This window comes from Astatotilapia calliptera, chromosome 1 (assembly GCF_964374335.1).
Source record: "Astatotilapia calliptera chromosome 1, fAstCal68.1, whole genome shotgun sequence".
Taxonomy (NCBI): Eukaryota; Metazoa; Chordata; class Actinopteri; order Cichliformes; family Cichlidae; genus Astatotilapia; species Astatotilapia calliptera.
In genome coordinates, this window is record NC_137422.1 from 14,552,647 (window position 1) to 14,573,607 (window position 20,961).

At 41.1% G+C, this 20,961-nt stretch overlaps 1 protein-coding gene and 2 long non-coding RNA genes across 7 annotated transcripts in view; 1 reads left to right on the top strand and 2 right to left on the bottom strand.

The window, feature by feature from the left end:
* Window positions 1-5,658, bottom strand: part of nhsb (Nance-Horan syndrome b (congenital cataracts and dental anomalies)) — a 62,262-nt gene extending 56,604 nt beyond the window's left edge. For 2 of the 4 annotated variants that reach the window (XM_026164340.2, XM_026164323.2), the window contains exon 1: window positions 5,012-5,657. In XM_026164340.2, the coding sequence (XP_026020125.1) occupies window positions 5,012-5,291 (280 nt within the window). In that variant the 5' untranslated portion in view covers window positions 5,292-5,657. Of the gene's footprint in view, window positions 1-5,011 lie in introns of all 4 variants that reach the window. The other 2 variants (XM_026164349.2, XM_026164331.2) reach the window with 2 other exon arrangements.
* Window positions 5,659-6,883: 1,225 nt separating this feature from the next.
* Window positions 6,884-10,942, top strand: LOC145429783 (uncharacterized). Its single transcript, XR_013910103.1, has 2 exons — window positions 6,884-8,284; window positions 9,340-10,942. It is a non-coding gene; the product is annotated as an uncharacterized LOC145429783 (long non-coding RNA).
* An 887-nt stretch (window positions 10,943-11,829) lies between these two features.
* On the bottom strand, window positions 11,830-16,953 carry LOC113020418 (uncharacterized). Of its 2 annotated transcripts, none has more exons than XR_003272196.2 (8): window positions 16,751-16,953; window positions 16,144-16,312; window positions 15,365-15,538; window positions 14,670-14,879; window positions 13,094-13,245; window positions 12,733-12,841; window positions 12,510-12,631; window positions 11,830-12,367 (listed from the first exon to the last, which is right to left on the bottom strand). It is a non-coding gene; the product is annotated as an uncharacterized LOC113020418 (long non-coding RNA). The 2 variants fall into 2 exon arrangements; XR_003272195.2 differs by having other exon boundaries at window positions 13,094-13,250.
* Window positions 16,954-20,961: the final 4,008 nt, after the last annotated feature.

Below are 20,961 nucleotides of genomic sequence, written 5' to 3' on the forward strand. Positions count from 1 at the left end.
GATAGTGTCTGTCTCCTGAATCCAAACTGGAAGCTGGTTCCACAGAAGAGGGGCCTGAAAACTGAAGGCTCTCCCTCCCATTCTACTTTTAAATACTCTGGGAACAGCAAGTAGGCCTGCAGAGTGAGAGCGAAGTGCTCTAATAGGGTGATATGGTACTACAAGGTCATTAAGATAAGATGGGGCCTGATTATTTAAGACCTTGTATGTGAGGAGCAGGATTTTGAATTCAATTCTGGATTTAACAGGAAACCAATGAAGGGAAGCCAAAACAGGAGAAATCTGCTCTCTCTTTCTAGTCCCTGTCAGGACTCTTGCTGCAGCATTTTGGATTAGCTGAAGGCTTTTCAGTGAGTTTTTTGGACATCCTGATAATAATGAATTACAGTAGTCCAGCCTGGAAGTAATAAATGCATGAACTAGTTTTTCAGCGTCACTCTGAGACAGGATATTTCTAATTTTAGAGATGTTGCACAAATGGAAGAACACAGTCTTACATATTTGTTTAATATGTGCATTGAAGGACATGTCCTGGTCAAAAATGACTCCAAGGTTCCTCACAGCGTTACTGGAGGCCAAGGTAATGCCATCCAGAGTAAGAATCTGGATATGGAAGTGTGTTTTGCTTGGGGGGTTACCAAGGAATGATAACTGATTTGTAAAAGGCAATATACAAACAATGTGTTAGTGTTTTTTGGACTAAGACAGGCAATACTTCTTCAGCTACTCGACCAGTATATTTTTGATATTTCGATGACCCTTGTTGTATAATTACTATGCTATTGCTAACTGGTAATTAAAGGTAGTCTATATTCTGTCAACAGAATATAGTTGCTGAACGATCATGCCACTAAAGACCCTTACCCTGCCACCCCCCAAAAAGGTGTATTAAAAAAATGTGTGACAAGTGTAAGATGTATAGAATAAAAATGTATAGGAAAGGGGACTTAATTTATATTGGCTTCTCACATGACATCATGTGCACATTTTTCAAAAGCTGTCTGGCATATTAGATCAGATACAACCACTGATCATGGGGGCAAAATGGGGTTCCTGGAGGCTGCTGGCTGTCACTAGGTGAAATCAATTGCAAAGAGGGTGCTGCACCATGAATTGCCTTGTCCTTTGTAGCAGATTGCTGTAGTCACCTATAAATTCCTATGGAAGACACCAATTTGTCTGCAAACACTTAGTAACTACCAGCCAAAGATTATTAAAGCTTTAAAAAATGAGACACAACCCAGAAATAAGAGAATTTGCCTTCAAAGTAAAAGTTGTGTGTTAGCGCTGCAACCAGTGCGTTCCATCTCTTGTTTGTGTTGGAGTTTTCAGTTTCACTCAGACTTGGAAATTATCTGCCAAGTGATTGCAGTGTCTTCCATACAAACTACAAGTGACTACATCAATCTGCTACTGACGAAAGCAGTCACAAAGAGGTGTGTGTGTGTGTTTATTTGTTTGTATCTGAGTTTCACTGAGTATCACTGAGCCTTGGGCTGCCAGTGAGATACTTAAATCTGGCACCCTGAGTCCCAGGAAAGTACAGACAGCCGTTACTCCAATCTGACATCCTGATGGCCAACAGTAAAAATATCCCTCAGCCTTAAACCGTGTTCCCATATAAAGTGATATCCCTTTTGCTGCTGACATCTAGTTGCTACTGGATATTCCAGGCGTGGGTGCTTACGTAACCCTCTGGTATATTTCGCAGCCTGTCACATGTCAGTCAACAGTAGTTCTCACGCCTAGTTTTGCTCACCTCAAAGTTAAATAAGTGATAAGTGCCCATTTCCCATCACTAGCTATTGTTTGTCCTGTTATTGCTACAAATCCTCAAATTTCACAACAATCTGTTATCTCTGGTTGTCACATCTCCACTGATTTCCTCCTCTATGATATTCATACATTTGCCATGAGGTTCCCCTGCATGATTGGCTTATCCCTCAGTCCATATGTACAGAGAAGGAGTATCATAAGCGCATTATCAGAGCAGCGGGACTTTCAGTCCTCTATCAGTGCGGAAAAGCAGCACTGAGCTGTAGGTCACCTGCTTTTCGTTACGCATTATCAAACAAAAGAAAGTTGTACATTAACACCATGTGCTAGTGCCAACAGATGACAACAAGTACAGACTGTTTAATTATGTTTTGATCAGTGTCTCACACAACGCAGGTGGTCTGAACGCCGTCTGAAGACTGCCCACTGCTATGTTCAGGATCAATCCAAGTTAGCACCATATTGACTCCCTGGAATCTTGATACGCTCCACCATCAGGTGGGGAAACTGTTGTCAGCGACACTGAATCTCCATCTGTGTTTAAACAGTGACTTTTACATCCTCGGGGTTATTGCTTCTGTTTATCAGCACACAGGAAGATAATAGCCCTTTTGATAGCTGAATAAAAAATAGCAACATTTTTGGTGTTCATCCAATGAGCATTCACCAAAGAGAAGTCAGACTCTCCCTGCAACCAATCTGAAGTCAAAGAGCATTTTGTCAGTTGTCTTCAAAATGTGCCACATTAACTCTATCCCCACCACTCACAGGATATTCCAGCACTAAGTGTTTTTGCATTAAAAGACACCGTAAAAAGCAACGTTTTCTTTCTGTATCCATATTAGAAGGTGCTTTCAGCTGCTCCCTTATTTCCCAAGGGTTAACCACAGCAAATGAGTCTGCACGTTTAATTTGGCGCATATTTTGCCCTTCCTGATCCATCCACCCATCCATCCATTCGCTTCCGCTTATCCTTTTCAGGGTTGCGGGGGGCGCTGGAGCCTATCCCAGCTGTCATAGGGCGAGAGGCAGGGTACACCCTGGACAGGTCGCCAGTCTGTCGCAGGGCCCCTTCCTGATCCAATCCTCCCATTTATCCAGGCTTAGGACCAGCACTAAGAGTAGCTTGACACCCAGAGGGTAGATTTGTGTCTCCTCCCAGTTCTGAACCGGGGGGAGTTTTCAGACCATGGAGCCACTTCTTTGCATACTCTCTCCATAACAAGAATATGATCATAAATGATGCCAGTGAAAGGTAAATTCAAAACAATACTCTTGTGGGAAATTAAATATCTAAGGATCAGAAAGGGGAAAATGTTTTATAGTGTATATAACTGGGAAAGATATCTTTAACATTTTAATTGTGTGATAGATTTGTAGGCATGTAACACTGTACGAAGGACAGTTAAAGAAAAAATAGAATACGGCATGGCATCATTCTCCTGTTTTGCCAAAGTTGTCCACATTGCACTGGAATTCTCAAACAACAACAATTCAAATGGGGAAGAGGAGCTCAAGTTATATTTTTATTATAGTGTATGCACATATGAGCAGCAATTTAGTTTTTTCTCTTGGACGCCTAAAATTGCAGCATGTAAAAAGTTGATGTCAACATCTCAGGTTGTCAGATTTAAAGAACATTAAAGGGCCAGAAAGGGTAAAACAGCATTTCACAATAGAGAATTTCTAGTTGACAGCATGAGTGCAAAGACTTTTCAAAACTCTGACGGTGGTGCATGTTTAAAAAACAACAACTTGTGTTTGATGTCTTGACTGGATAGGGGGATTTTTAAAAAAGCCCAATCCACTAAACAAATCAGTCTTCTGTGCCCAACAAGTATGTGACAGGTTTCTGGGTTTAGTGCTGCTTGTGTCAGGTCTGAAGAGTTTCCATTATGGAGAGATGAGTTTACTGTTTACTGCATGTGGCACAACTGAACATATTTTCTGTCTTGCTGAATGTGAGACAACCAACCCTTATTAACAAAAACAACACAGCAGAACAGATTCCCATGTAATACAGACATGGCCGCCGTACCACACGCTCAGAGATGTGTGTTGAGGGGGTTATATCTGAAGAGGGGTGCTTATGTACCTACAATCAGACCCCCACCCACCCCCAAGAAGCTCTTATTGTCCCCACACTATGATAACATGCAGCAGTGATGAGTCCCAGCGTACAGAACTGCCCTAAAATCTCTGAAACGAACCTCTAAAATCTCAAGACGTATACTGACGGCACTGCAGAGAACATAAATAATATGTAGCTGCTGCACAGAACGCTCTGTTACAGTCAATTGCAGGCTCTCTCATCGCTGCCAATCAGGCGGGTTTTCTTTCTGTTTTCTGTTTTTTTTTCTTGTGAGATCCGCGGGAGCTGGAAATGAATGCGACGCCTAAACATATAGGCGCGATCGCTCCACATTTACCCTGCAACATGGACATCTGGATTCATTATTGATGCTGTGTTGGTGCTGCTGCATGTGGAAAGGGTGGGTTTGGCGCACGGGGAGTCGTCTACGAAAAACCCATCTCTCTCTCTTTCTAACACACACACACAGATAGAAAAGCACAGACAAACACACACGTATCCCCCCCCCCCCCCTTTTTTTTTAAAACAGATACTCGAACCTTAACTTCATGCAGACTGGCCTGTTCACACCCTCTCTAAGAGAAGGAGGCCTTGTTGGGGGACCGGGAAACACGGCCTGAACATGCTTCAGGTGTGCGCTTCCCGCAGTAGCGAGACTGCGATGCTGAGCCAATGCAGCGGCAACACACGCCCCTCCGCTCCGCTTCTCGCTGCCTGCTTGTCAACAGACACACACACAGATTCCCCTCTACGTCGAAGGACACACACACACACACACACATACGCGCGCATCCGAGTCTCCAACGCCACATAAATGTGCAGTCAACACATCTTGCGTTGTGAAACATGCATCTGGATGGGCAAATGTGCAAACGCACTCGTGTGACACATTTCAATGAAGGTGGGGGTGCGAGCGCGGCCGAGTCTACGACGGGCGCGCGTGCAGCTGTGTTAAAAAATTTATATATATATATATATATATTTTATTTTTTTTTATTTTTTTGAGGAAGGGACACTAAGAAGCATTAGGGGGCACATGAGGGATGTTAATGTATGGAAACCAAAGCCAAAACGCTCAGGTTTAAATCATGGAGCGATTTCTCCCCATAATATGGGGGTATGCACATGTGTTCGTCTACTTACGCACAGCCTCCTTTTTGGGGTCTAGGGCACTGGCAGTCTGCTGTATCTGGCCTATTTTATTCTGAAGGACCCAGACCCGTTGGTTGGTGCTAATGATGTCGTTTTCCAGCTCCTGAAATAAGGAGCAGGCGTGTCGGGCCAGGTCGGAGAGCTGTCGCAAGGTCCGGGAAAGAACCACATTACTGATGGCACACAGGTCCTCGAAAAGCAGACCATCATCATTGGGGATCGGGTGTCTGCACAGAAGCTGCGGCTCCACAATCCTTTTGGCGAATGGCATTTTGCACGCCAAAGACGATAAGGGTTGTAAGCCAAGCGTAAAATCCCGCTGCCTAGAAGTAAAAGGTAAAAGGGTAAAACGGACAACATCCAAATATATAAATCCACGAGAAGCCCGATGAGGTTCAGGCCGTCTGCGCGTTATCCCCGGGCGTCAATCCAAAGTTCCCAGATTCTCCTTGAGATCCTCCATCCTGCTGCTGGTTTCTGGGGATCATTCACACTCCCGCTCACACACGCACACACATGCACACACATGCAGGACACAGCTAAGCCCAGGTCAGTGGTGTGAGGATGCGTGTTGAGTCTGCGATCATGGGTTGCCTCCGTCCAGCGTCAAATCAGCCAGAGCGAAAAGGAAATGCCGCTGAAAGGTTTCAAAATAAGAATCTGGGACAACGACGGTAATAGAAAATCACTGAAGAGGTGTCGTCAAAATTGATGGTAATTACACAGGATACAGAGGTGGATACGACAAAAAGTGAAAACATGTCTTGCAAAGCCCTGTATTTAAATACACAAAGGTTACTTCATAACCGATCTCCGCGTTTGGAGCTTTTATTTTTTAGGCCTTCCCTTGTTTTTCCGCCCATATTGCGGTAATTCTTCTGGTATTTGATGCAACCTGGCTCCGTGGCCTGAAGTATGTGCAGGCAGAGAAGATGAGGGAGAAGACTGAGGTAAAACCCGGAGATACAGATATGAGTAGATGGGGAATGGTCGTGACAGTCGTGCCTGTCAGCAGACACTGAAAGAGGATAATTCTGAAAAATATTAATGTCTTACTTGGCCTAAATGCAGGTGATCAGGTAAGTCTGGGGAAAACAGATCGTTTTCAGCATCCAAAACTTCTTGAAGGGGATGTTCGGAGCTGGGGACACAAGTTGATATAATTTCTAAACTCATTTTAATTAATAGAATTTCCGGTGTACTGACACAATTCTAATTATTCATGAAAACAGCTTTTTCTAATTTTATGAGAACATCTTACAAACTTAAATAACTAATTAAGTATCTATACTGTACTGAGCAAACAGTTTCATTTACATACAGTGTCATTAAACGGGCCAAAAGCAATTCAATAAGGAGAGATCACTTGGAAGAATTGAACTCGATTTATTGAGATAGAGAAATTAATGTATTTGGCAATTAGACTCAGATGACCCATCATGGCAGAGAAGAATCTCAGTGGTGATAGGATTTAGGATCTGACACTGGAGGTGGTGGTAAAATTGAAGCTTGGATGGAGCTCCTCTGACTGAGGTGTGTTCAGCACTTTAGCTGCGTTTGATTTTTAACACAATGTTTCTCACAACTCTCTAAACCCCAAATATAGCTGGAATATAATTGTCTCTTGGTGCCATTAGGTAGTGAACTCCAGCTCACACTGGGGCAGTTGGCAGCTGAGTGTGGAGCGGCTGGGGGGAGAATTAGCACCAGTTCTGAGGCTCTGCCACGTTTGCCTGTGGCCACTGGTGTTAGATGTTGGCAGAAAGAATAAGATTGTGGATGCAAGCTGCGGAAATGAGCTTCCTGTTTGTGAAGAGGCGCTAGAGCTGCTATTCCTGCGGAGCCGGCAGACGTGGTGCATGCGCCTCTGAATTGAGGTGTTTTGGGATATCCTATCACAAGAAGACCTCTGTGCAGAGGTTATACCTCTCAGCTAGTGTGGGACCAGCTTCGTGTCCCCCCAGAATAGCCAAAGGAGGTGGGTGCACCTAGAGAGGTCTGGGTGTCTCTTTGTACACTGCTAGCTTGTGTCTTAAATTAGTATCAAACTATATTTCCCATTAAACAAAGAACATGGTGTTTTGTTATGTCATTGTAATCTGGAGTTGTTGTTAAGTTACAGTTAAGCTTTGTTTTTCTGATACCCGCCCCCCAAGAAAAAAATGCATGCAAAGACTGAAAACCACAATTATAGATGATGTGGACATAGTAGGTAATGAATATAAACTCACAAACTACAAAATTAAATTGTGTGACCATGTTTGCAATGCACACGTCACTGCACAGTATCTTCTCATGATGCACTGAGGCTCCAAATTCATAAACTGTTAACCCTGTACACCTCACCAAAAAGTTTAACTACAGCAGATCCTCTGTCAACCTATTTCTTTTTCCTTTTTTCTTTTTTTGCTGAATTTCTGTTTCCAGGATGCTAAGCCTGCCCGTTGTCTGTTTCATTCACAGTGATTAGCCTATAGCCTCTAGGCTCAGTCTGTATATGGACGTGTGCAGTAAACTTGCTGTTGCTGCAAATTTGAGGCAGTGCAGATTAACAGGAACCTGTCACGGGCCTCTCTCTCCGAACTGCCAAGAAGACAAGAATGCTACAATTGTTCCCTATATAGTTATGCATTATATCCTTTATTATTATTTATAATGAGACAGGATTTGTCATGGCGACCAATTCAATCAATTAGACATTTGAGAAGTATTAAGACAGGGATATGTGTGAGCAACACGTTCTCACTCCCAACTTGTCAAATGTGTGACGCATGGTCAGGCTCCCTCTGCTTCACTTATCGACGCGCAGGGTCCTCTCATTGAATACTATAGAGCTCCCTTAACGTTGCTTATTGACGACAAGAGATTGCCGCGGAAGAGCCTGTTGTCTGTATATTTATATATTTCCGAAATCACATTGTAGTGACGTATACTGAACACAATAAATTATATAATGTAAACGACTACCTGAAAAACAGGTAGAACGATACTTTTGTATCGTTTATTGCATTTATGGAGGGAGTGATGTATGCTGGGTAATGGCACAGCTAGCTACTGGGTGACTTTATTCACCCGCTTCAGCTGTTATCAGTCCATACAATGGGCGTTATTAGCACAAATCAGTCCCATAGATTTGGGCCATCTCCTGCTAGATTGTTCAGAAGGTTGTTCTCATCCATCCAGATGGAGGATCACTAACAGGAGCGTGGGAAGACTCCAGAATCCACTCTGGCTGGAATCCGGTGGATACAGCAGTGTGTACAGGTAAGACCATTTAAACGGACAGCATTTATAGAATGACTATTAAAAGTCAGCGAGTGTCAGTAATGTTAATGTGGTTATGTTAGTAATACACCGAGTGCTAATATAACAGCTTTAAGATGCATTTGTAGATATTATTACGTGTTTTACCGTCTTTATGGTGCTAGCTTAAAGTTACGGTGTAAACGTTAGCTTATATTGGAGTAAAGCTGTTACTGGTTAAACGATGTTAGCACAGAAATATTAGCTTCTGTCATGACTGATGAAGTTACTAGTTAATAAAGTTTTCAGTAAAGTGTTTAATCGCAGCCACAGACTGACAGCAAATATCTCGATTAGCTTCAGTGCATCTGTAATAAATATGTGCAAGTTTCAGTGCTTCGTTTAAACTGTATGATACTTATACTGACCCAGGGTCAGTGTAAAATACAATTCTAGCTGTGTGAACAAAGCTTGGCTCCTTTAATCCTGCATGACAAACCTCACAATGCAGGTTATTATTACTCTTTCCTGCTGTCACACCTGAGAGTCAGCTAGAAACTTAGAGTGACGTGGACATCATGCAAAGACTGCCAGACTCTGTAATACTGCAAATGATCAGTGACTCATGTTATCACTAAACTTTAAACGGTACCTCTGTGTGCTGAACATCTAGGATTGAGTCAGGCTGCATTGACTGTGGGACTTTAATGTGTTAAAAGCAGGTTGAAGACGGCTCAGAAACATTTGAAGATTAAAATTTAGCATTATGGCTGCTGGTGGTTTGTAAAGCCTCTACTCAGCTGTATTTTTGTTACTAATTTATGTTTGTTATTGTTTAACAGATTTCAGAAGAGCAAATATGCTTAATAGTTTAACTAGATTTCATTTGTCAGTGTGGGACTGCTGAGTCACCTGAAGAACTCATTTCATTCATTCTCCACATGATGTTCATTTACAGAAATGTTTCACAGGAACTGATTTCTCCCAAAGGGTGAACTAGTGTGTTTCCATAGATTACCTCTGTATGAATGTACTTCTTAAATGAAGGCAAGTGTTTATCCTTTTTTGTTCCTCAGGTACAGTACATGATATCAAGGGCAGGCGGTCAACACTGGGGGAAGACAAGAAGCAGATGTACTTCCAAAGAGGGAGCTGCAGTGAGGACACAGCCAGGTCACTGAGGTCAGAGGTCAGAATCTGAAACAGCTCAGGTTTATATTTTAGGTGTTATAAAAAATCAAAATGTATTTATAAAGAAACCTTTAAATAATAGTCATAATTATGATTATTATAAGAAATATCAAACATGTAAGTGGATTTTCTGTTACACATATTGTCTTAGCCCTGCAATAAACTGGCAGCCTGTCTTTGTCCTGTATCAGCTGGGATAGGCTTCATCCTCCCGCAACCCTGAATTGGATACATTGTATTCCAATTATGTAATCTGATCATTTACAAACTCAAGGTATCTAATCAAAATGTAAGTAATAATTATAAAATGGGAAAGCAGAAATAAGTGTGACATAAATGTAAATGTGTGAGCTGACATAGAGGACAGCTACATGTTGTCTGAAAAACCTTTTGTAAGAGCCAAAGTCAATGTTTATGTTTTTCCTTTTTGTTTTGGTGGCACAGGTGTATAGCTTTACCTGCATCTCAGGTGATGGTATGTGGGTGTGGTCACAGTCTATTTACCTGATGTCGGTGTTCGCAGCAGGTGTGTTGGGTGAGTGGTTTGTGGGCAAACTTTTCTGTTGAGCGTCCTTTTTTGGCACACCAGTTAATCCATGCGCTAGTTGTAAATTGATTGAAAGCGCAAATGTTTGTTTTTGTTTTGTTCTTAAAATAAATGCGCAAAGTACAAGTACGACCCATTATGGATTATTGGAGGCGCGTCACATGGACACAACCAACTCAGCCGGCCGCGGCTTTATTTACGGACGAAAGTCGCAACACCTTTGTTGTCAAGTTTGCAGGTATATCAGCACGAGACAGTCTTACATAGAAGAGACTGTTAAAGTCTCTAACTCAATGAAGCATTATTGGTCCCGTCTGTTTGGATAAATATAGTAAGTTGATGTATGTCCATTTATTGACACATTTTCTTAAGTGCTTATCCAGTTCAGGATCACAGTGGAGCTGCAGCTGGATGTGTTCACTAAATAAACCTTACAAAAGTTAACAATAAACCTGCATCCATGTACGTTGTTGTCCACAGGATGAGAAAATCAAACTGGAAGACGGTGGAACATGTTAATAAATGTTTGTGTGTTTATGCCTGTGATAAAAAATAGAAAGCTCTGTCTCTCTTTATTCTGAGATTTAACTAATTCAAAAGATATTGCAATATTTATTTATCCAAAACAAAACAAGTTCACTCTAAATTGATGTTGTACAGTAAAAAAATGTTCTTGTGTTTTCCATGAAGTGTATGTAAATATCTGGTTTCAACTGTGAATATACTGCTGTGTATTGAAGTTCCTCTTGTTTTGCATAGAAATATACTGAACAACATACAAAGCATAATATATAAAATACTACCTGAGTTTTTTCTTTGAAAGCCCCTTATGTCCATTCTTGTATATCAGTGCATTACTGAAACCGGTTTATTTAGCCGTGGAGGGCAACAACTGAAAATATGAAATAAACACACATGTAAGCTAAGACTCTCTAAAGAAACAGCATTGTTGTTGTTCGGCTTTTCATTTCGCCATTTGTTGCTCGGTTTCTGGAGTCTCCTGGTCCTGTCAGTATTAGTAGGATGCATCTGCTGTGTCTTCTCGTGGATGCTCACCTACCTTGACTCGTTCCAGCCTGGTATGGATTTCCCAACACTGCGGACAGTGGCCCACGTCAGAGACGTTTAATATTGATTACATATGTCTGAATTGCTAACCCTAACCCTAGCTCAACAGACCACAATGCCCTGGACTGTCAGTATTATTACATGCTGTGAACATAAGTAGCTTTGATCACAGTTTATGTTGTAAAAGAGAAGGAATATTGGAAAGAAAGATCAACATTGTGATATTATTTCTTCCAAACTGACCAGAAACATGCTTGTCAGACTCTCACAGCAAAGGATCAGACTCACTGTGCATGACAGCTCAGGCCAATGATGTCTGTTAGATTGTCAGTTGTTTAGTGTGCTTCTGTACAGTTAGGGTCACCGTCTCTATTTCAGAATAATTAATATGCGGAAAACACCAAAAGTTGATTGTCTTCCAATATTCTAGCATAATTAAAAAACTTTGACTTTGTAAGTACATATTATTAGTCCTAATGCCAGTATGATTCTTCATAACTCCTGCTTTGAAATACTGAACTTTAAAATTTACCTGATGAAAGATCATTTACAGTGGCACTCTGTCAGGATAATTCTGACTGTAAGATCACTGTATTAATCTGAATCCTTCTGAAATGTGCTGTGAATGAATGCTGATGCAACTCACTGTGGGAAAGCTGTTAATAAAATGAATCTGTGACACATGCAACACATTCACAGAGGAAGAGGACACAAAGGGAGGACACCCAGAGGCTGTGTTGTATGGAGTTAAATCATAGTGTTGAAGTCAGAAATCCAAATCTTTAGTCAAAAAACAGGCGGCGGTAACAAACAGGAAGACAAGCAGTCCATCAAACAGTCTACAGGGTCAAACATACAGAGAATTCAAACAGCAGTTTATTCACTGAATTATCATCAATTGCAAAAGAGAAAAACGACGATTTCTAAGGATTATTTTCTTAAATGCAGTTAGAGTGTGGCTGGTAAAGATGGAAACATACAGAATGTAAACTGTGTGAGTTTGGTGAACTTTGTTAGTAACAAATGAGGTTTTAAAAACAAAACAAAAAACAGACAAAACACAGAAAGAGGCTCTCAGTATTCATTAATAATTAGAAAGAAAAATTCTGGTCGTGGATTTTTACAGTCTTAGTTCCGCTCGCTGTCATCATTATAATCATCATGATCAATGGCGAGGTCCTGAGGTGGGTGGGGCTGTCTCTGGTGATGTCACCATGAAGGAACAGCATCTGGCACGTGTTGCTGAAACATCCCAGTACACTGGTGTAGTTTCCTCTCCAGCTGTTTGACATGTGACACTTGAACATTAAGGAGAAGGAGAAGAAACAGTGTTAGGTCAGGTGACCACATGGTTTCTAAAGTAACTGACAGGAAGTAACCAGGCCGTTAGAAATGGATGGCATGTGTTTAGAGTTACTGGAGTTGGGTAACTCTACTTACCAAAAGCAGAAGCACACAGATGAAGGATCAGATGCTGCATGTTGCAGGAACATGCTCATGTGTGGTGATCATTCAGTGCTGTTCCGGCAGGTTAGACAGTCCAAGACTGATATCCTGCCCATCTGAGAGTTTGAAAACACACATGCAAAGATTTATTTTGTATTACAGTCAAAGTTGGATGTTCATTTTTGTCCTTTAAAAATGTGTATTTGAAAGCACTAACATTTAAGGATGACTTGGATCGTCTCCATTAAAGGGGAGACAAGTGTATCCACTGATCTACGTCACTTAAACTGGATGATGACTCCTCTCTCCCTCACTCAGAAACACTCCTAATATAACCAAGCAAATAAATAATATTGAAGATTTACTTTCATCATTACAAAAACGGCAAAAACATCTCCCTTTGATTCTATTTCTCCATTCCTGCTGAACATCAGGCAACAAATATCTCAATAAATCACAGTAAAATGTAAAGCACATGTTTTCTCTGCTTTGTCTAACCTCTGCAGAGCCTCCGTCAAGAAAAACATAACTGTAAGCATAAAACAAATATACATTTCATAACACGTCACTGGACAAACCTCGGTCAGTTGATTTCCTCTGTGCAGTGCAGACGAACATCAGTCAGCAAGTCAAGGTGGTGAGATGGACTGGTGTCCTTTGTGACTCTGCTGGTTCTTCTGAGGAAACACCACCGTCTCTCCACACTGTCACCATCTGTGAGCACAAACTGCTGCTCTGCCAGCATGTAGGAAATCAGATATCACACACACAGGGGTGAAGAAACATTCAACTTTGGCTACTTTAGATCTAAACAGATCAAAGTAGCTCTTAGTTTCAGCAATCAGTGAGCAGACAAACAATGATACCATACTGTTTCTGTATGAATACAATATGGTATTTTCTTTTTTATTATTATTATCTCTTTTATTGGGACAGCTGTTGAACATAATAGTATGCCTTTTTACACTTTCTTTGCTGTCACATTTTAACTTATAATTGAAAAATAAAGAAGACAGAAAAAGAAAAGAAAAAAAAACAAACAAAAAACAAAAAAAAACAAAAAAAAAAACAAAAAACACCAAACTAGGGTTAGGAGGCAGCAGGGCAGGTAGGTTTACGTAGTACTCAGGGTTGTAACATCATATACAAAAATCACACCTCATATGCTTAACATAGTCTGTCCATTTAGACCATATTCCATAGAAGGTATCCCTCTGAAGTTTAAGAGAAAATGACACTTTTTCCATCGTATAGATCTCTTGTACAGAATGTATCCAGTCTTCTATCGTTGGTGGTTCAGGCTTAAGCTATCTTCTCGTAAGAGGCTTTTTTCTTGCGGCCAGAAGGATATACAGGAGTCTTCTGTCGTTGGAATTCAGTTTATCCACTGGTACATTGCACAAAAATATGGTTTCAAAAGTTGAAGGAAAAACAAATGAAAAAACATTTTGTAAATGATTTTGGATTAGAGACCAATACTGGCGAATAACTTTACAGTCCCAAAAGATGTGGAAATGGTTAGCTCCGTCTCCCCCACATCTTCAACATTTATCACCAATTCCTCAATATCTTTGTTGAGCAAGGATAATGAAAAATCTCAATGCTTTTCCAGCAAAATTCACACCAAACATTAGACCCAGTGGGAGCCCACTGTATCTTGCATGCGTGAGCCCAACACTTGTCTGTAATTGACAAATTACCCTCCTTTTCCCACTTCGCTTTAATATACAGAGTGCTGTCGTTTTTACACCGCAGGATGCTGTTATGTAATTTAGAAATAATATTACTTTGCGCTTCAGATTTGGTTAGTAATAAGAATGCCACAATATGGTATTTTCAATACAGGTGTCAAATTAATTTATTAAAACTAATACAAATACATGTATATTTTTTTTGATAAGTTAGTTTGCTAAATTATAAGAATAAATTTTTATTTTTTTTCCCCATTTAACAATTGCAACTGAAAGAAATTAAATATTGAACAAAAATATATTGTCACATTCTGAGCATGCTCAGCATGCTGACAGACTTGAAGTTGCTACAGATTTTAAGAAGTGATAATTATAGGGAAGAAACTTCTCTTTTTCATCCGTTTAATCAAACATTTGATGCCTCAGCTGTCTCAGTCTATAGCGTTCTGCAACTACAACTAACCTGAAGCTTGGATTTGGCTGCAGGTGCCCCTGTACATCCTTCTCAACATGTGGGTACCATTTAATCAGACTTCTTCCTGAGCTTTGCTTCATCAAAGGTGGCATCCCGTGTCACAGTCTTATCATCATCCAGAAGAAACATTTGAAGAAACATCATGGAGAAGAAACATTTACACGCCTCCTGGTTTTGTCTTCTGATCCTGCAAAAAAACTGAGGACAACAAAGCCCAGAGAACACGAGATACACAATATCCAACATCCAGACTCCATAAATGAAGAGCACCAGGTTGGTTCAGTTATAGTAGATAATAATGGATTGGATTTATATAGTGCTTTTCAAGGCACCCAAAGCGCTTTACAATGCCACTATTCATTCACTCTCACATTCACACACTGGTGGAGGCAGCTACGGTAGATATAAGCATACTTCACATTACTGGGTATGAATAATAACGAGGAGGCAAACTTTGAAGATGCAGAGCACGATGTCCCATCATCAGACTGTAAAAAAAAAAAAAAAAAAAAAAAAACATCCACCAGGCTTCTTTGTTGCCAAAACTGATGATTCTCCTATCAGGGATCAGTAGCGTGTATTAACCTGTGCTATAAGCAGCAGTCACTGAAATATTACTGTTTCCGATAAGAAATCTAGGACATAAAAGCCAGGGTGGGAGGGATCTCTACAAACTGACTTACCTCTGCAAGTGTGAAGCTCAACAAAAATCTGACTCTCCAGTCACAGACAAACAAAAAACTCCAGCTGGGAGATAGAAAACGCTGTCTGGGTCTTGCTGGATGTTGCTGGTCAGAGTCCACACATTAGAGCGCTTCTTGGTCCCACTGACCCATGTGGACAGCGACTGTGGAGAACTGTTCTGGAAAACAGAAAAGAGAATTAAAATAACAAAAAGCCAAACAGGATTTCCACAAAGACTCTCTTGGAATCAGCAATCAAAAAAATCACTGGTTCATATTTCAATTAAATATGAACAGGTTCCTTAAATGTACGCAGTTCAGATCTGATTTAATTTAATTTCCTTCACACAGCACATTTGTCCAGGCTGACAGGTAAACATAGAATTAATCTCAGGTAACATGACTCATAGTAGAGATTCAGTAAGAAAGATTGCTAGCTCTACAGGGAGTGCAGAATTATTAGGCAAGTTGTATTTTGGAGGAATAATTTTATTATTGAACAACAACCATGTTCTCAATGAACCCAAAAAACTCATTAATATCAAAGCTGAATGTTTTTGGAAGTAGTTTTTAGTTTTAGCTATTTTAGGGGGATATCTGTGTGTGCAGGTGACTATTACTGTGCATAATTATTAGGCAACTAAACAAAAAACAAATATATACCCATTTCAATTATTTCTTTTTACCAGTGAAACCAATATAACATCTCCACATTCACAAATATATATTTCTGACATTCAAAAACAAAACAAAAACAAATCAGCGACCAATATAGCCACCTTTCTTTGCAAGGACACTCAAAAGCCTGCCATCCATGGATTCTGTCAGTGTTTTGATCTGTTCACCATCAACATTGCGTGCAGCAGCAACCACAGCCTCCCAGACACTGTTCAGAGAGGTGTACTTGTAGCCGCTAAGACTGGTGGACCTAAATCTTCACCACCACGTCTGTATACATACAAGCAGAAAAAGGGGAGTGGGTGGGTCAGCGCTCAGGGCACAGAACTTAGCTGGCTTCAAACACACCATTCATTTTCCATACAAAAACACAGCCACAGTCACAAATACAAGCTAAAATCCCCGTATACAATAAAAATAGTGTTTGCAACCCGCTAAAAACCCTGCCGGCAGAAATAACTATTCACTATTAAAACAAGACTAAAACATGTTTTCCATATGCTAAAATTACCCTCCCACAGTCCCATAATCCCACAGTCCAGCCACAAATGGGCGAGGACAGGAGAGGAACTTCTCTTCCGGGATGGGGAAACTCGCCAGCAACAGACCAGGGAGGAGGCTCCTATCGCAGACCTGTCTCCTCCGGACAGCGCGTCGCCGCACAGTCCCGCCCCACTCCACACCTGAACACGGCCTCCCTCGTCTCACCGTCAGATGCAGGCAGAAGGGCATCCCTGCCCTGTTGTGCATTGCGGCCATCGCCACCCACTGTTGCCGTTCCTGCCGTTAGGACTGGATCGCCGAACGACTCGGGGCGCCCCACAGTCAGGCAGCAGTTCGTTCCACACACGTGCGGGCTTGCACGCGTTCCTTTTTCTCCTGCTCACCCTTCGTGCGTCGCTTCTTTCTTCTTTTGTCTCTGCGCTCACCATCCCCTTTAACAGGTCAACCTGGCGGCTGATAGGCCACCTTGGGAAACGCCCCCACCTCACAGGTGCCTACAATTGTCTGTTTAGTCCACAGTGGGTTAAAGGAACATGGTACAACATTAACACAAATATAAATATGAGGATAAAACCATGCAGTATAAATATCAATAAACAGACATGCAATATAAATATCACAATAAAATCATGCAAATAAAAACACTATGTACCAACACACAGATTAATAAAACAAAAACACAAATTTCCGCTGTGTGACATACTGTTTTCCCTCCTTGTAAATCTCACATTTGATGATGGACCACAGGTTCTCAATGGGGTTCAGGTGAACAAGGAGGCCATGTCATTAGTGTTTCTTCTTTTATACCCTTTCTTGCCAGCCATGCTGTGGAGTACTTGGACGCGTGTGATGGAGCATTGTCCTGCATGAAAATCATGTTTTTCTTGAAGGATGCAGACTTCTTCCTGTACCACTGCTTGAAGAAGGTGTCTTCCAGAAACTGGCAGTAGGACTGGGAGTTGAGCTTGACTCCATCCTCAACCCGAAAAGGCCCCACAAGCTCATCTTTGATGATACCAGCCCAAACCAGTACTCCACCTCCACCTTGCTGGCGTCTGAGTCGGACTGGAGCTCTCTGCCCTTTACCAATCCAGCCACGGGCCCATCCATCTGGCCCATCAAGACTCACTCTCATTTCATCAGTCCATAAAACCTTAGAAAAACCAGTCTTGAGATATTTCTTGGCCCAGTCTTGACGTTTCAGCTTGTGTGTCTTGTTCAGTGGTGGTCGTCTTTCAGCCTTTCTTACCTTGGCCATGTCTCTGAGTATTGCACACCTTGTGCTTTTGGGCACTCCAGTGATGTTGCAGCTCTGAAATATGGCCAAACTGGTGGCAAGTGGCATCTTGGCAGCTGCACGCTTGACTTTTCTCAGTTCATGGGCAGTTATTTTGCGCCTTGGTTTTTCCACACGCTTCTTGCGACCCTGTTGACTATTTTGAATGAAACGCTTGATTGTTCGATGATCACGCTTCAGAAGCTTTGCAATTTTGAGACTGCTGCATCCCTCTGCAAGATATCTCACTATTTTTGACTTTTCTGAGCCTGTCAAGTCCTTCTTTTGACCCATTTTGCCAAAGGAAAGGAAGTTGCCTAATAATTATGCACACCTGATATAGGGTGTTGATGTCATTAGACCACACCCCTTCTCATTACAGAGATGCACATCACCTAATATGCTTAATTGGTAGTAGGCTTTCGAGCCTATACAGCTTGGAGTAAGACAACATGCATGAAGAGGATGATGTGGACAAAATACTCATTTGCCTAATAATTCTGCACTCCCTGTAATATTATTACCACACAATCCAAGGACACACCAACAGCTCAGATTTGTAGAACTATTTAAACAAATGTCTTCTGAATATTCAATTCATGTTCACAGTGGGAGGGTGGGGGGTGTCGTGGAATTTTTAAAATAAAGTCTGCAACACAGAAAGAGCTGTGATCAAGCTATTTATTACTGCGCCAACACACATCAAACATCACAGTTCAGTCATGTCAGCGCTGCCACAGAAGTTGTGCTCCTACTCCTTTATGCATTCCAAGGAAGAGGGAGGAAGTTACAAACTGATCCTACCACACTTCACGTGTCTCGCTATGAAACCTAACAGATCAATGGTCATGCTGTTTTGTGCCCTTGGCCTTATCAGCACCTGTAAAAGGAGTTGTTTTCTCAAACTGCTGACGCTGAAGTAAGTTCATTAGAAACTTTCACTGAACAGTCTATAACAGTGTCACAACTAAGCATATGCATAAGCACTTAAATACTTTAAATGAGAATAACAGAAAATTTATTTTACAGAGGCTAGAGCCTGTCCCAGTAGTCATAGGTAGAGCACACCTGGACAGGTCACCAGTCTGTCAGAGGACTAACACAGAGACAGACATCAGAGTAACAAATCTATTTAAAATTAATGTAAGTTTGCTGCAGCTGTATGTATGAACATGTGTTTCTGTACTCACAGTCCACCTCTCAGGAACCTGCAGTTCATTTTAGTCTACTTTAAACAGACCTCACAAAAGGCTGATGTGGCTGGATCAGTAGTCTGATTTAAGTACGATACCTTTGGCCAGGGATTAATCTGGTGCATCGCTTCACTGCAGTCTTACGTATTTTCCCCACACCTGAATAAAAAAATACTGATATATACAAATAACAGCTTCAGCTGATGCAGCCTGACTCAATCCTAGATGTTCAGCACACAGAGACACAGAGGTACCGTTTAGAGTTTAGTGTTAACATGAGTCACTGATCATTTGCAGTATTACAGAGTCTGGCAGTCTTTGCATGATGTCCACGTCACTGTAAGTTTCTAGCTGACTCTCAGGTGTGACAGGTGTGCCAGCAGGAAAGAGTAATAATAACCTGCATCCTGAGGTTTGTCATGCAGGATTAAAGGAGCCAGGCTTTGTTCACACAGGTAGGATTGTATTTTACACTGACCCTGGGTCAGTATAAGTATCATACAGTTTAAACGAAGCACTGAAACTTGCACATATTTATTACAGATGCGCTGAAGCTAATTGAGATATTTGCTGTCAGTCTGTGGCTGCGATTAAACACTTTACTGAAAACTTTATTAACTAGTAAGCGTCGATAAGTGAAGCAGAGGGAGCCTGACCATGCGTCACACATTTGACGAGTTGGGAGTGAGAACGTGTTGGTGTGAGAGTGAACTCACACATCTGCAGTCAGCTAGTTTATCAGTTGAAGTCACTTAACTCTGTCATAAAATTGATAACTCGATCAGATGATATCTGACCATAACAAGTCTTTCTTATGATTTGATTATCACCTGGAATAGGGTAGTTTTACTGTGTCCGAACATAAACCCTATGCACAGTCCGTGGTCTGAATTTTTGTGTCATCACGGAGAAATGCTTTCCTGGAGATATCTAAAATGTTGAGAACTAGCACAAAAAGCATGTTCAAGAACTTTGGCAGGTTTGTCCACATGATGGTTTTGCAGCTACCCGAGATACAGTTACAGAAATTTACAGGTTTCCACAAGTATTTTTCCCCGTCATTAAAAAAAGTTCCTGGTTTTAAACATAAATATCGTTTTTTTCTTTGTGTGTGTGTGTGTGTGTGTGTGTGTGAAAACATTGTCAAAGGGAACTGCAAATCTTTACATCCTGCACAGCATTGGTTAGTAGCTTTATTGTCCCAAATTCCCATTTTGTACTTGCACAGACTGCGTGTCCTAAATAAATAAATAAGGTTTGGTGGCGTAACAATGAAACAAACGGTTCACATCGTCCTGGCTGTGCTTTTTACACGGAACAAAACATTTTTATGTCTAAATTGTTGATAGAATAGATTCCCTCCGAGTGTAGACAGGAGGAAGTACCAATAAAGCCTCCGATTTTTAGGGTTCATGAGGATCTAAATATTTTTTAACTGCGAGACGGAAAGAAGTGCTGAAAGTGCTGTAATGCCGCTAGTTTCCATAGGAGGGCACTGTTGCACCAGTGTTTCAAATTACTGCTAAGGAAGAAACATTTATTTGGAAACTGCCACTTTAATAGCAGAAGTAAATAACAAATGTAACATTCAAAATCAAGCTTTCCTCAGAATAGCCCAAGTCTCAACCAGAAAGTCTTTCGAAAGTCGAATTTGCTGCTGTCGATGCAGTAACAATTCAGACGGCTTTTATCTTGTTATTTTACTGATGTTTTAGTCAATTATTGATTGGTTTGTAGCAGAGAAAGCCAGAAAGTATTAAATAATCTTTGGAGTTAGTAATAAACATAAATATGGCATAAACTTTGTCCTTATGGCTGATTACTTATCTGTATTTAAGACCTAACAGCGCATGACTTGCAATTTTATCTAGTGCTCGGAAATTCGTCACCAACTGATAAAGTGGTTTCAGGCTCATCTAAAGCTACTGTGTTCTGTTTTTCTGCTT